Here is a 14,821-nt window from a genome sequence, read left to right as displayed (position 1 = left end):
AATTCTTTTATTTTGTTCTACTGTGTTTTGAAATAACTTTTAACTTCTAATTCATAGAAATTCAGTGTTCACCCCTGTCTTCTAATACAGGTGGATACTGGTTTGGTTTTTTCTTTTCTGTATGTTCAAAGAGTATAAGTAGTGAAGGTGTTTGCACAGGGAGATGGTGCAATTTATCAGGGAAATAATCTGTGAAGAATCGGGAATTTGTGTGTATTTACGTAGAAGGACTTCAGCAGTTCATGAGGAGAGATTACACGCCCTATGTACTTCTTCATATGCCTGCTTGCTGTACTGTAGCTCTGGGTGAATTAGTCTGGGAAAATGTTTTACATTTCAGAATAACTGAAATATTGTTTGTCTTTTTAGGCCGTGAAACATGTTACAAGTGGATGAAGGGGAAAGGAAAAAGTGCCATTGATAGCTAGGATAGCAACATGGGAAATACAACCACTAAATTCCGCAAAGCTCTTATAAATGGAGATGAAAACTTGGCCTGCCAAATCTATGAGAGCAACCCTCAACTAAAGGAAACTCTTGACCCAAATACTTCTTACGGAGAAACGTACCAGCACAACACTCCGCTGCATTATGCTGCTAGGCATGGAATGAACCGTATACTGGGGTAAGTATGGCTTCAGGTTTTGCTTGGGTGTGAATAACTGACCTAAGAAATGCAGGAGTGTCAGCTAGGTTAGAAATACGTTATGTGTGCGCACATATATGTGCACACACACGTGCATATGTGTGTATGTGTAGCAGACATAGAATTTGTAACATGTTCAAGTAGTAATAGAAAGCATGCAAATTAGTCTATAATCACAGACCGATATAACAGTTTTAAATTTTATTTCTAGTATCTTTGTTCTTTCCCTGTAATGTTAGTCTTGGAAAGTTTGAGCTTGCCCCCTGAAGACTCCTGTACCACGGTTCTTTGAAAATAGTGACTGTTCCACCATTTTTTGTGTTTTCATGTCTTAAAATAATCTATTCGTAAAGCCACACCTAATGGATACCATACTGATTGTATCTGCTTCCAGATGGCATAATATATGTTTATTCCTGTGTTATCCAGGCAGCTTTTATTTTTCATCTTGGGTAGTAACAGTGAACATTAATATCTTGATAATGAGTAAGTTTATTATTGCCACAGTGAGCATGTACAGCAATCCCTAATGTTAGCTACTTCCCTTCTGTATTTTTATCAGTGCTTTAAGGTGAATTAAAGATTAACATCTTATCCATGTCCAGACATCGCAGGTACAAGCTGTTCTGGTTTAGTGTTTCACGAAGCTAGTACTGAGTAGACATTGATAAACCTCTTCTTTAGTGGGTAGTAAGTTAGAGAGAATTTAATAAACATCCCCTTCCTTATCTTAGGAAACAGAAAAGAATATATACATACATATAATGTATACTTTTTTCATCTTTGTGTTTATATCTACTGATGGGCCTGTGGTATTTATAAGGTTTATTTTGTCCCTCATGCGCTAAGTATTTTTCTCTTCTCCCCCATGTATTCTATATTTCTATTTTCAATTTATGTTTTCATTTCATTCCTGAATTTGTTTTTGTTTCTTAACATCCCCAAACTTTTCCCCTTTCCTGATTCTTGAATTATGGGGAAAACTTAACTAATTTAAAATAGCATCCAGTGTTTATTTACATTTTCTGTGTGATTTATTTTTCTCTGAGATTTTCTGGTTATTTCTCTCAAGAAAATGTCTCTTAAGAAAATATAGCCTCATTGAAACAACAAGGACACATGAAATTGTTTGCATCTATGGAAAGAAATGGAAACATAATTACTGACTTCTGAGCAGTCATAGTCCATTAGTGAGTTCATATTGCACCATTATGACGAAATCTCAAATAATTGCTTTGTTTTTAAAAAAAGAAGTAATTTAGCAAGTACATTTTACTACTAGCTGCATGGGAGCTTTAGCATCCAAGTGTCACAGGACAAGTCCGTTTTATTTTGCACACATTGCAAACAAACTATCAAAAGAATAATTCTTTTTTCTGTTTTACGTCCAAGGTTTGCAATACATTTTTTGCCAGTAAACACAGTGAAGGTGCTATTATTTGCTAGAATCTGCTTCTGAAAACCTGGACTGTTAGAACTGTGCTGTTGCTAGGAGTGATGTGCTGAGGTCTTTTTACTACTTACTTTTCTGCTGCCTTTCTGAGGGCTTTGTTCAGAACTCCTCTCTCAGACATTCAGCACAAAAACGTACCCTTTTTATCTAAGTGAAGTAGTAAGAGTGAATAAATATCAGACTTAAGTGTGCCTGCTTGAAAAGTTGATAGTAGAAAGGACACAAGTGATTTCCACTTAAGTCTCTTTCTTTTGATACAGAAATTCCTGGATATGGTAGAGATTAAATAAATTGAATATCAAAATGAATGCTTTGATTTATTGATGAAGAACAGTAGCTAAAATAAATTAATTTTAATCTGTTAATATTTTGAGAGAAAGTTACAGTTATGACATGTCCATGATACTATAATATTTTCTATTTCTCTCTTCATTAAACATTTGAGAATCTGTAGTTTGGGAACACCAAGTTGTAGTTAAACTCTAGATGTTACTGGTATGTACACCATATAATTCAATTTGTCTTTATAGGCTGGTATTTGTATCATTGTAGGTGGATATGAACTGATGTGTTTTACGATTCACTGTGTGAAATTTTCTCAAAAGAGAGTAGCACGATGCAGTTGTCAGTACACCTTTTGCATAACAGAATACACTGGGAGATATATTCTTTAATGTTTAGAAATAAGCTATCTGGCAATGCTGTTACCAAATACTGAGGCAAAGGGACAGACTCCCTGTTACCAGATGACTGGCTGGTGATGGCTGTCCTAAGACGCAGTGAAAACACAGACACTGAGCTTGCAATGAAAGAGTTGGGGACATCCTGGTATAGTGATCTCAGAAGTGAAGAAACAAGAAACTGGAGAAGTGAAAGGGTCATGAAGCAAAACTCCTGACCTGGACAGACTTTGTGTAATCCAGCATGAAGTCTACTGGCAGAAACTTAAACCAGCAAAACTTCCTCCATGATTTTGAACTGCGCAGTTGTTTTGCAGCAAGTGTCTGAGTCATCTGGCTGCTGCGCCTTTCATCCTGCATCTACAGCCCAAAAACTGAATTCAGTATACAATAGAGCTGTAAAAATTTGCAAATTTACTGTTAATTTCTTTTCTCTTCACAAGATTCAACAAAAGTGTGCATAAAATACTAGGAATGTTCCTATGATAATTTTTCATTAATATCATAGAAAGCTTTGGTATATGAGAAATGTTGAAATGAAAAATGGAAAATAGTTAGACATTCCATTAATATATAACTTTTGTTTGGTCTGCAGCACTAAGTAATGTTTACCTGACAGATTGGTTTGTTTTAACAGAGCATTTAATGTTTAAAAACCAAAAATTGCTGATCACAGCTAATTAGCACAAAGAAGAATTTTCAAAGCACTGCTTGAAGTTGCCAGAAGTTATTACATAGCGCTCAGCAGTTCCCCGTAAGTGACAGCTATCTCATTTTCTCTCTCCAGTTGGTAGGGTTATATAGAGAGTTTGGGTGAGGTTTTTGCTCATCCTCAGGAGCATGGGGCAGCCCAGAGGCAGAGCAGCAAGGGGGAACCCAGGACGCTCATCAGAGGGAGGAGCCCGCTGCTCCAGGGCTGTCACAGGAGAGCCGTCCACCCCATGTCCTGGCTGTGGCACCCATCAGGAGGAGTCTGCAGAAGGGGATTGTACTGGATTTATGTGGCAAGGTTTTGGTAGCAGGGGACTGTAGGGTTGGCTTCTGTGAGATCGGGAGCTGCCCCATGCAGAACACAGCCGGCTCCAGCCAGCTCTGAAACAGCCCCACCACAGGCCAAAGCTGAGCCTATCAGTGATGCTGGTGGCACCTCCAGAATAACATATTTAAGAAAGAGTAAAAAACACTGCGCAGCAGCTGTGAGAGAGGACTGAAAAAAATTGAGAGAGGGAGCCCTGCAGTCTGTCCTATCTTCTCTTTGAACTCTAATTATTTTCCCAGGGACTCTGGGATTCTGCTGTGTGCGTGTTTATGTATGGAGATCTAAGTACCAGCAACTGAAGTAGGGGCCTCGTAGCAGAGGGTTCCCTGAGCCTTGGGTGCCAGCAGCTGGAGATATCAGAGTGCATGTGTATGTCAGTACATGTGTCAGTGTGTAATGGCTAGTGAATATCAAGCTGGACTAGCCAGCGAGAAGAGGCCTGGGAGCCATGTTTGGAATCAACCTTAAGTCCACAGGTCAGCCAGAAGGCCTGTGCAACAACTGGAGATGAGAGGATCCAAGACCAGGTACTGGTAGTGTCTAAGGCCGGTTACTGGCGATCTGCAGTACAATGTGTGTGACCTGGAAGGTCCAGGTCATCCAACACCACTTACAGGATAAACAGCATCCAAGGCCAGTTACTGAAGGGATCAACATTGTTTATAAGTGTATTTTTCCCACTAGCAGACCTTTGTGCTGCTTGCCTAGAGAGGGGAGCAGAATGAAGCAGCCAGTGTTGTTCGTGGACATGGGAGTGCTGAGTGCTTCTGTCCATGTACATCTGTGTGGACCACCATGTATATATGTGTTGCATATGTATGTTTGTGTGTGTCTATTGGGAATGCAGCCCAGCCTCTCTACTGGCTGAACTTGGGAACATGGAGCTGCAGCAGCCTTGCCTCCCATGGGCTACTGTCTTTGTCAACCCCTAAGTCTGGGGCCTTTTACTAAAAATAGAAAGGTACAAAGAGAAAATAGATGCCTTGAAATCTCTCCAGAAAACATGAGAACGTTTCCATTTTGGAAGCAAAGAACTAAATTTTTCAAGTTTTCTATATTGGCCTATATTGTAAATACTGCAGGAAAAATTTGAGTGTGATTTACTCACTGATTTTCTGCTACGTCTCTACACATCTCCTGGTGGTCCTTAGATTCAGCACTAATGTTCAGAGGAGTTTGCCTTGGTTGTTAACTGCTCTAGTTCAGAAATGTCATCTCTGTGTTACAAAACTGTATTGATGTCGCCATTCAGACTGTGTTCACTGCAGGCTAATAAAATAGGTAGTCTCTAGTGGGTGATAGGTACAGCTTCTGGAAGGAAGAGGAAAAAAAGTTACATAGCACTAGGAAACATCAAAAAATAATAAAAAAGATCCAACCACAGATTATTTTTGAGAGCTTTGTACAACATAGACATTGGTCTTGTTCTACTATAAATGTTTATCACGATTCCCTATGAATGAAGGTCTTGACAGAAGTTTCCTATTTAAAAGGATAGTTTAAATTTCATTCAGTAAATGGGTGTTAAAATATTACAGAGAAAGAGCACACAGGAAAATTGTTTTCTTTAGAAAATGCAGTCTTCAGATGATAAAGCACGTCCAATGCCCTAAGGCTTTTTTTTGCCTAAGGTACATTTGAGACCATCTGACTACTCAGTTCAAAAGAATTGCTATCAGTGTGGAAAGTTACTTGCTAGGTTCTGGCTGTTGGTGAACCACTCCTGAAATATGACAAGAGAAAAGGCTTTTCCAGAGGGTGGCAGGGATGGACTGGCTGGAAATCACAAGGACACCACTTGTGGCGGGAAGGGAAAAAACCTCTTAGATAAGCTCATTTCACAATATATGTTGTGGCGTGACTTTCAGTATTGTAGCTTTGCTGGGAAGCTTTTTGGCTCAACGACAGATTTTCCTCATTCTATATTTCATGGTGCTATGTATTCAAGCCAAAAGTGGATTGATTGTAGCAGTTGCTGCTGGTCCTGGGCTGAAGGAGAAGGAGGAGGTGATAGAAACATGGGGCTATGGGGAGACAGGACACATTTGTGAAGCTGTCCTTTTTCTGGTTGTTTTTTTTTAGAACAGGAAAAAAAGAGGTTTTCGGTTACAGAGGATTCTGGAAATTGAGGTGAATGCTGAAACTGAAAAAAACACCTCCACCTTTTTAGCATTCTTGATGCTTGCCAATCAGTAATAGTAGTGAAGGACCTCTGGCATTGAAGGCATAGCTCAGCTAGCCAGAGAGAAACATTGGTAAATGTGCCTAGGATCTGGCTAGAGGAAGTATTTATTGTTTCACTGCTATAATTCACAAAGTATTTTTCACTCCAGTAGAATGACAGAAGCTCTAAGTAGTGGTGGTTTCCTCTAGGCTGAAATTTCCTGATATGTTAAATAGATATGCAGCTCTCTGAATTTCAGGTTGATGTAGGCTACAGTCTTGTCTTGTCTTGTCTTGTCTTGTCTTGTCTTGTCTTGTCTTGTCTTGTCTTTATGGCTGTTTAAGAGGTTTCAGTAAGGACTGGTCTAAGCAATTGTAATGCAATCAAAGAAAGTATTGAGATTACAAATATGCTATATAGGATGAATTTGACAGAAAATTTGTTGACATCAGAGGGAACATTACATTGGTCACAATACATTCAGGAGTGTCTCTTGCCATGTCAGGTTTTGTTGGTTTTTGTTCCTTTTGCAGACATCTTGAAAATTAGGTTTGGCTGCACTGGAGGGAGGTGTGTACAGGCTGTTTTTCAGAACACGACTTCTCTCAAGTTGAGAGGATATTAGTGGATTTTTGTGCTGCAAAAATATAAGTCAGGGAGAAGTGTTAGAGAAAACCCTGCTAACTTCTTTGGAGATGTTCTGGCTTTAGAAAAGTGCTGTAGTTGATTATTTTCTGATAAGGTTGAAGCTGCTTCAAATTTCCTTTTTTTTTTAATTTATTTACTGGAGATGTACCTAGAAAAGAGGTTTCTTCAGGCTACTTCACTTTCCACTATTTTGACTGAGACACAAGTTCTGTAAATGTTTAAACTTTGAGATCCAAATTGACCTAAGTCATTCACGCTGAAAGCTTTAGAAAGGTGCTATGAAATATATTCTTTCTTTATCAAAATTTCTGAAAATCTATTCAATGCTTTGCCAGTAAGACTGATGTTGCCTTTTAAATTAGTCTCCTAACTAACTGTTCTTCCAATATAAATGCAAGCAAAAGTAAAATAATAATAAGGTTCATAGCAGCTCTTTGTCTAATGACAGCAAATGGGAAAAACATGAAGTTGCCAACCAAAAGAACAGGGTCCCAGTGTAAGAAAATCTGTACTGAATGTATGAACATTTTCAGTAGGTTGTTCAGAAATTCTGGAGTCGTCTTTTTTTTCCCTCCTTTTCATTCTTCATGGTTTGAAATGAAAGATCTTTGAAAGATTAAGTTTGTTTGATGTTTCCCCGGCAATTTTACAGCTCATTTGGCAAAAAACTATGAAGGTCTAATAGTTACATATGCTTCTTTCCTGAAAGTAGCTTTAAAAAGTTTTGACTTCTTATTTTAGTATAAAAGATGTTCACCTAAGTATTTTCCCTTTCTCCCACACAACAAAAGAATTCTGTCCTGTTTAAGTAACTTTAATTATTATAATACATTATAATATTTCATCTGAATAATTTATTAGAATGTCTTTGTCTAGATTATTCACTTTTGAACAACAAAAAGCAAGCTTCTTTTTAATTATCAATGATTACATGGTTAAATTGAATATTTAGACTATAATTTTATTTAAGATTGGTTTTATTCATAAAAAGTACGTCTGGAGAATTATTCATGTTACACTCCTTTATAGTCAGTGTAGACCTCGGTAATAAATCTAGTCAGAATAATGAGCGTAGGCAACAGCATAATTCATTTTACTGTGGAGTTGATCATAAAATGTTTTAAATTAATTATGTGCCAGAAGGACCTGTTTATTCCCACTGATTATAAAGGAATCCAAGAGAACTGGATCAGCTGTAGTCAACTGCATTGTAAAATCTCCAGACCTGAGAAGATGAATCTCATCCTAGAATATGCAAATAGTGTAAAATTGAATAGTAAACACCTGCAAAGCTGTAAATAGGACACTTTCACAGTTTTGCAATATCAGACAGGAATGCTGCTTGTGGGAGATGCTGCTTGTGATACGGTGTTAAATGCTTCACATTCATGGTCTGTGGTGAATGTTCAGTGCAGTGATGGGATCCATCCCAGCAGGAGCACTGGTGGTTATCCGCATGTTTTGTTGTCGTTCCACTCAGCTGCCCAAAATACCTGGGTTTTGAATCTGTAAAAGCCTTTTCAGATTAGTTATTTTATATCGTTATGAGGTTTGGTCATCTAGTAGATGCTTTGGAATATGAAATACTGAATGGAAATTTTGATCTGATGTAGGAGAATAATACATGAAGAACATAATCCGACCAGGCTTTGTGGGAGTCTTTATAAAGAAGCAAGAGTGAATTGAAAGTGAATTGAAATACCCATGACTTCAGTAGCAGAGCAGGTGACTGGACAAACAGTCGTTTTCATGATACCCAGTCTCAAAGGCAGTCAAGAGGATGGAGGAATGATAAAATTAGGAAGCCTTTAAAATTTAGTAAGTTCCTACTGTGACTGAATCCTCACTGGAGAAAACTTTGAAAGACAGCGAACAGTGGAGACACTTGGAGGAGCAGCTGCAGATGTGGAGTAGCAGCAGTAGCATTTGCAAGGTTTCTCAAAGGCTGTCATCGACTTGGGCGCTGCCTTCCAAAGTGCAGCTTGGGCAGAATGAGGAATTCAAACCTCTATCTGACTTACTCCCTTGTTTGTTTGTGGTTTTTTCCTAAAGCTCAAAATCTCATTTAAAAATTGTTCTCACTAACTGTGTGTCCTCCCAGGGTGGCTTCCTTGGTGCTCCTCATTACTTCCTCACAAAATACAAAACAGTAGGTAGACTTTATCTTGATAGTGGTCTGACCTACATGCAAAATGCAAATGCCAGTCAGCTGCTATGTTTTCAGCTCTTAAAACAGACCTTTTTCTAGCTGATTTCTGATTATTTTAACATTAATAGGTTGAATATATGTGATGCCTGAAGTTTGTTGGTCACAACACAGCCTTGCTCTCCAGTTCCTGGTGCCACTGTTAAGTGCATTGAATTACTGCTTCTTGCTATGAGGTTTTTCTGCATCCTTAGGAAAGCAGGAACCTTAGGTTGCAGTGCTCTGCTCTGCACATGTTTAGACATTACTGAAACGATCATCTGTTTCCCACATTGTTCTTCTTTTTCTTCCCTTGGAAATCAGATACTGCAGAATAATATCACTTCTTAGTGACTGGTGAGGTGAGATATGTTAATGCAGTACACTACAAAATGTTTCTTTTTCTGTGTTGTCTGTTCTCCTTAGTAGAACCTTTGTGAACATTTTACCACAGGCGAAGTAAAATTATATTTGGATTGCAGAGGAGTGTAGCTTTGGTCCTTGCCAGCCAGGATGAGTGAATCTTTATTTCAAGTAATATTGTTACCAGGTAGAGTTTGTGACTCTGTTGATTGGTAACTGCTGAATCATTGTGTCAAGTGGCTTAACTTCACCCTGGGGTTAGAGGTGCACGTGGCTTCCTTACCAGAGATCTGTTGGCTCAGTAGCTACCGGAATAGTGACTAAGAGACTTGCAGTTTCTAATAAACAGAAGTAAATGTATCAGAATTAGCTAATTAACTTTTATAGCTAAATGCAATATCCAGCTAAAATATTCAGTGTTATTGTATATAAACCCAGCTTTCCTTTTGCCCAAAGTATAGGCTGTGGATTATTTGATTTTTTAAATTTGTAATTTTTTTAATTTAAATGTAATAAAATTACTTCTTTGAGATATTTAAGGAAAACAAAAATTAGCTCTATTAATGATCAAGCAACATACAGATTGAAATTATTTTTCTGGAGGGAGAGATGGAGGAAGATGACACAATCTCTGTAATACATTTGTAGTTTTAAGTAATAGAATAGAAATGATGCAAAGCCTATCAGTATTCACAGTGTAATTTCATCCTTATTGCTGTATAAATAATATCAACACTAGATGTCATACAGTGCTAGGGGATTTACGAGCTGATATGTAGATAACGGTCCCTGCACAGAAATACAAAGCTGTGCGTTTTAATCGTGAAGATGAACCCACTCGTTGGTAGTTTTATGCTTATTATTTCATCTGACATTTGTTTGAAACCTGTCTAAAAATAATAGTCTCACAGCTATCTGAGAAGTAGATAGGTTTTTTTGGAAAGAAACTATGTTCAAAGGAGTGATTTGGAGACAAGGCTGGAAGGATGGCACCTAAGTTCAAGATCTGGTTCTAGCTGCAAATAAATGTGTAGAAGAAAGGGCCAGAGGCAGAGATGAAAATCACACCGATTTTGCATTATGGAAGACATTTAGTCACAGGAGCTGCTGGTAAGGAGCCAGCTTCAGTGCAAGCTGCTTCTAATTTGGCTCTCCACCCTTTTTCTTTTGAAATCTCACTCAGAATATTGAAATAAAAGCCGGAATTTTATGGGATCATGGGAACAATATTCCTGACTGTCCAAGGGAAGGTCAACGTCAAGTTGCTCATGAATAAATAAAATAATTTTCTGGTTAAAGATAACTTAGGGATGTTGCTGATACGTTTGTTTGGGGGTTTTTTGCATCAGGAATGGTTTAATTCTGTGTCTTGGTACTGCTGTTCCTCCTAACAGTTACGGGTACCGTATATACAGCATTTCTTTTTTTGGTCCACAGTTTTGTGTTCCTCACTTTTAGTGTATGCTACCTTTGGACCTGTACTCCACAATTCAATGGTATCCCTTGCCACTCCTCCACATTGTCCTTCTTGGTTTTTTGTGTTGTACCAAGCCAAAGATTACTATCTATCTACGGAAGGTCATACTTCATCATATTAGCTGACACAAAACCACTAAACCAAAGAAACTTGTCATCGTGTTTGCCTCTTTTTAGTAAAGAGAATAGCAAGTTCTTTACTGATGCATATTTGTGTAAGACCTTTCTTGGGTGTCTTTAGGTGATGGGCTGCCACGTTAACACGAGTCAGTCTACAACTGGAACTCAGGCCCAGGTGCTGACCTACCTTTAATCACCTCAGTAGTCTTCAGAAACAAGCTGTTTGGGGAAACTGTAGGTGAAATGACAGCAATACAGTGACAAAGACTGTAAGGCCTTTTAGAGTCAGTTTAGGAGAGGCTGAGGACAATGCTTGTGTTCTAGGCAGTATTTTTGTGCTCAACATTACATTAAGTCCGCAAGTGAAAAAGGCCCAGAAGAGTATATGCTGGGAGAGTCAAAGATTTCCATCCGAACCTTAGATTGCTCTGAGTAAAAGACATGATTCATATGTGCCGTAGTCTGGACTTGATTCTCAAATTGGTGGTTTTCTCTGAAAATCTGCAGAAAATGTTTGAGTACTCAGGAAATTGACTTAACCCATTTTGCCAGATGTACCATGCTTGGTGGGCGTCATATGAATGGAAGCAAATGGGAGGCATTTCTGTTTAGGAAAAATACAGAGTTGGAGGCCAGAGTGGAGTATTTGACATAAGGGATCTTGAAATGTCTGTGAAGGCCAAATTTTGGAAAGAAGAATTAGCTTTCCATAGTGGAGATGGTACCATTGACAGCCTCTCAGATGCTGCTTTTGCTGTGAGCCCAGATCACCACTGGTTTAACCTCGCTCTTCACTTTAGCAGGATATTACTAGTGTTTATGGGCATTCTGGTAGTGTTAGTTGTAGTGCTTAGGCAAGGGGCCAATTGAATTTGAAGCTTATAAAAAGGATAATAGTCTGTGTTTTTTCTTTGATAAATGGTTAATGATCTGTCAGCAAATCCTTTATCTTAGAATAGAAATAGTCACTGTCTCTTACCCAGGTATTTTACTGCATACAGGATATTTCTGGGCTGTAGGAGAACATTAAGATTCTTAATAAAACAGGGAAGAAGCGGTAAGTACTAATAAAGAATTTTCTAGCACTATAAAATCAATAAAGATACCAATTACTTTTACTAGATGTGGCTTTCAACATCAGATAAATAATAATACTTCTCACCAAATTATTTAAACCAGCTGGTATTTGTATATAGCTGTCAGTAATGACTAAAAAGATTTCTTCAAGTGCTTGCTAGTAACTATGGTTGTTTATTATACTGCATTTGGGGGGAAAAGTACTTGGAGTTAACAAAATAATCATGATTATTCAAGGTTTTAATCCATTAGTATTAACCTACTGTGTTGGAAGCGGAATGATTCAATAACTGTACGAATTAATTCATTGCATATGAGTTTTAAATTACTGGGTAACAGAGCTTCTATATATTTTTGTAACTGATGGCTTACCTGTACTTCTCTTAGTTCAGAAAGCTGTGAGCTTTAGGTTTATGCCTGCAAAGGAATTTCCATTTTACACTAGTTTTTATTTTGGTTTTATTTTTCTATACATAGGTATATTTTCATATGGGTTTATATGCATGCTTATATATTCTTGTGTATACATATATAGCTATAAATATATAACATTAGGACAAAGAGATTGTAAATATGGCGGTTTTAATCCGCTAAACATGACAGATTCTATTAAAACCTGAATAAATGCTTGATGATAGTTTCCCGGAGTGAGGAATGTGCCAGTTGTTTATTATTCAAGTTCACAGCCTTGTGATCTTGAGTCTCTTACTGCTTTTCTGCAAATACAGATAGTAGTAGGTGTGAATGTTACAGCCCTTTCTTTTTTGTCACTTTTTCCCACACTTTTTTCATGCTTTTGTCACCTCAGGTTTGGATTCTGCAAAGAGCTACAGCTTGAAGCAAAATCTGGAAACTGCAACTAGAGTAAAGTCTGGCTCCCTTGTGGTTAAGTGTTATTTTTCATAGGCAATGCCTGTTTTCACTCTGTCAGTACATTTCCAGGGAGAATTTAGCTTTTTATACCTCTGAAGCTGTGAATCAAATTGCAGGGGTCTATAGCTCTCTCTGTGAAAGTCTTATGCAACAAATACCACTGGTAAAAATGAGACCCTGTCAAATAATGAATTTGTGGATGTAAAATGTATTCATTTACCCTTTTTTGGACACTAATCATCTTTTCTGAACTTTAAGTTGTGCATTCAGCTGGACTTTTTAGCGTTGGATTGACTTCCCCTTAGACTGAGGAGCTGACCTATTGATTTTTGGAAGAGATAAGGAAAGGAAAAGAGGGAGGGTTGTGCACTTTAAAGCCCATTTATGTATCCAGAGTGAGGTGCTGGATGCCTTTGGCAGCTCTGTTGTTTGTCAGACCCGTTTATGGCAAGCAAGGAGAACAGGTAATGAAAACTAATGTTTTTCCCAAACCCAAAACCATTTTTACAAATGCCACAAAGCTGTTCTAGAAAAATTGTGTGAGTAAAAATTTGAGAGCTGCCTGCAGTAGATAGTTCTTACTGAAGATTTCAATGTTTTTAAAGACCGTTGGACAATTTTTTAGCAGGTAACTTCACCAGAAGAATTTTTTGATTTATCTCTTGGAAAAAAATCTGCTGATACTTCTTGCTGCAAGGCTTCAAAATCTACCTCGCTGATAGACTTATTTGATAGGGATATTCTTTGTGCTATGAAGCGACAGTAAAACAGTGCAATAACACTTTCCAGGATTTGAATCCATTCTAGAGCTTTTCATCATCTAGTTAATACAGAAAAGTGCCTTTCTATTTGCTTGAGAACAGAGAATCTGCAAGCAGGCTGTACTTAAGTACTTCTCATTTTAGGTTATGATATACATAACTTCTTAGAACAAGAGTTTTATTGTTTTTTTCCTGAGAGCTTAATTTTATGGTGGAAAAATTTATACTAATAGTTACTCACTGCTAAAGCTTCCTTTTGAACTACATTTTAACCCTTTAGAGAGAAATCTTGGGTTTAAAGAGGGGTACTGGTTTGACAGACTTCAGACTCTACTTTTATGAACAGTTTCAGCCTCTGAAATGTTAAGGATCAGGTGAAATATCTACCTCGAGCTATGACAGAGCATTTGCACCCATTCAGCACTTGCATCTTCTGCAATGGTTCTTCTATAAACCTGCATAAATCTTAGTAGTGGAAGGCTAGTAGGTTACAGCATATAGTCAGTCAAGTAAGGATGAAATCCTCATAGCTTGGCATTATTAAAGAGAATTTCAGCAGTTACGGAAAATAAATTAAGTTTTTCTAAAAAGTAAAAGGGAGGTTGAGTATAGGTGGGATGGTCTCTGATTCAGTTAACCTTGCTGTTATGTTAGCAGAGGTTTTCGTTTGTGTAAAATACTGTCTTGTAAGAAAAAATATGTGATTTATAGCTTTCCCAGTTCACCACAAAAATATTGTGCTATTCTGAAATCAGATACACTGCAACCTGATTCAGGAGTGAATCACGTGCTTTAAACCACCACAGCATAGAATTCCAGTGGTGATAAAGAAATCAAAACAGAAATGTACAGTATTATATTATCAAGCCTAGAAGGTAATGATTAGATAGCTAAAGACAGTAGAGAACCTTCATCTTTGGGAGGAGGCAGTGAAGATGTTCTTGCAATTAAAAAAACTCAAGCCCTGGTTCTGCTAATAGCGAAACCACAGACGGTTTTTCACTGAATTTTAAGGTAGCATTTTACTTTGTATTCTAGTGGTGGAAATCAGTACGTTGAATATAGAGCAACTCAAAGAGGGAGGAAACCTTGTGGTTAACAGATACCCAGAGAACTCTTCTGACGTTCAGAATACGCAGGTCTAATTAGTGCAGCCATCCAGTGTGTTACACAGTCTAAGTGCAAACTTCGAAACAGAGTTCACAGCACTTGGTTTGAAAGACAAAGTCCACCCTCTTTGCAGTACTAAATTGCTTCTGTTAGCTTTGTACCGCAAGCTTGGTGCTACACATTTGTGCCAGTCGAAGCCTTTAATCTCGATACTTCCTCAGCTGTG

At 37.9% G+C, this 14,821-nt stretch overlaps 1 protein-coding gene across 1 annotated transcript in view; it reads left to right on the top strand.

Moving 5' to 3' along the window:
- Positions 1 to 437: 437 nt before the first annotated feature.
- The window catches only part of ANKIB1 (ankyrin repeat and IBR domain containing 1), a 57,058-nt gene continuing 42,674 nt past the window's right edge, over positions 438 to 14,821 (top strand). Inside the window, exon 1 of the mRNA XM_010182680.1 lies at positions 438 to 625. Coding sequence (XP_010180982.1) covers positions 438 to 625 — 188 coding nt within the window. The remainder of the gene's footprint in view (positions 626 to 14,821) is intronic.

This window comes from Mesitornis unicolor, unplaced genomic scaffold (assembly GCF_000695765.1).
Source record: "Mesitornis unicolor isolate BGI_N332 unplaced genomic scaffold, ASM69576v1 scaffold2764, whole genome shotgun sequence".
NCBI classification, from domain to species: Eukaryota; Metazoa; Chordata; class Aves; order Mesitornithiformes; family Mesitornithidae; genus Mesitornis; species Mesitornis unicolor.
This window is presented reverse-complemented; position numbering and strand designations above follow the sequence as displayed.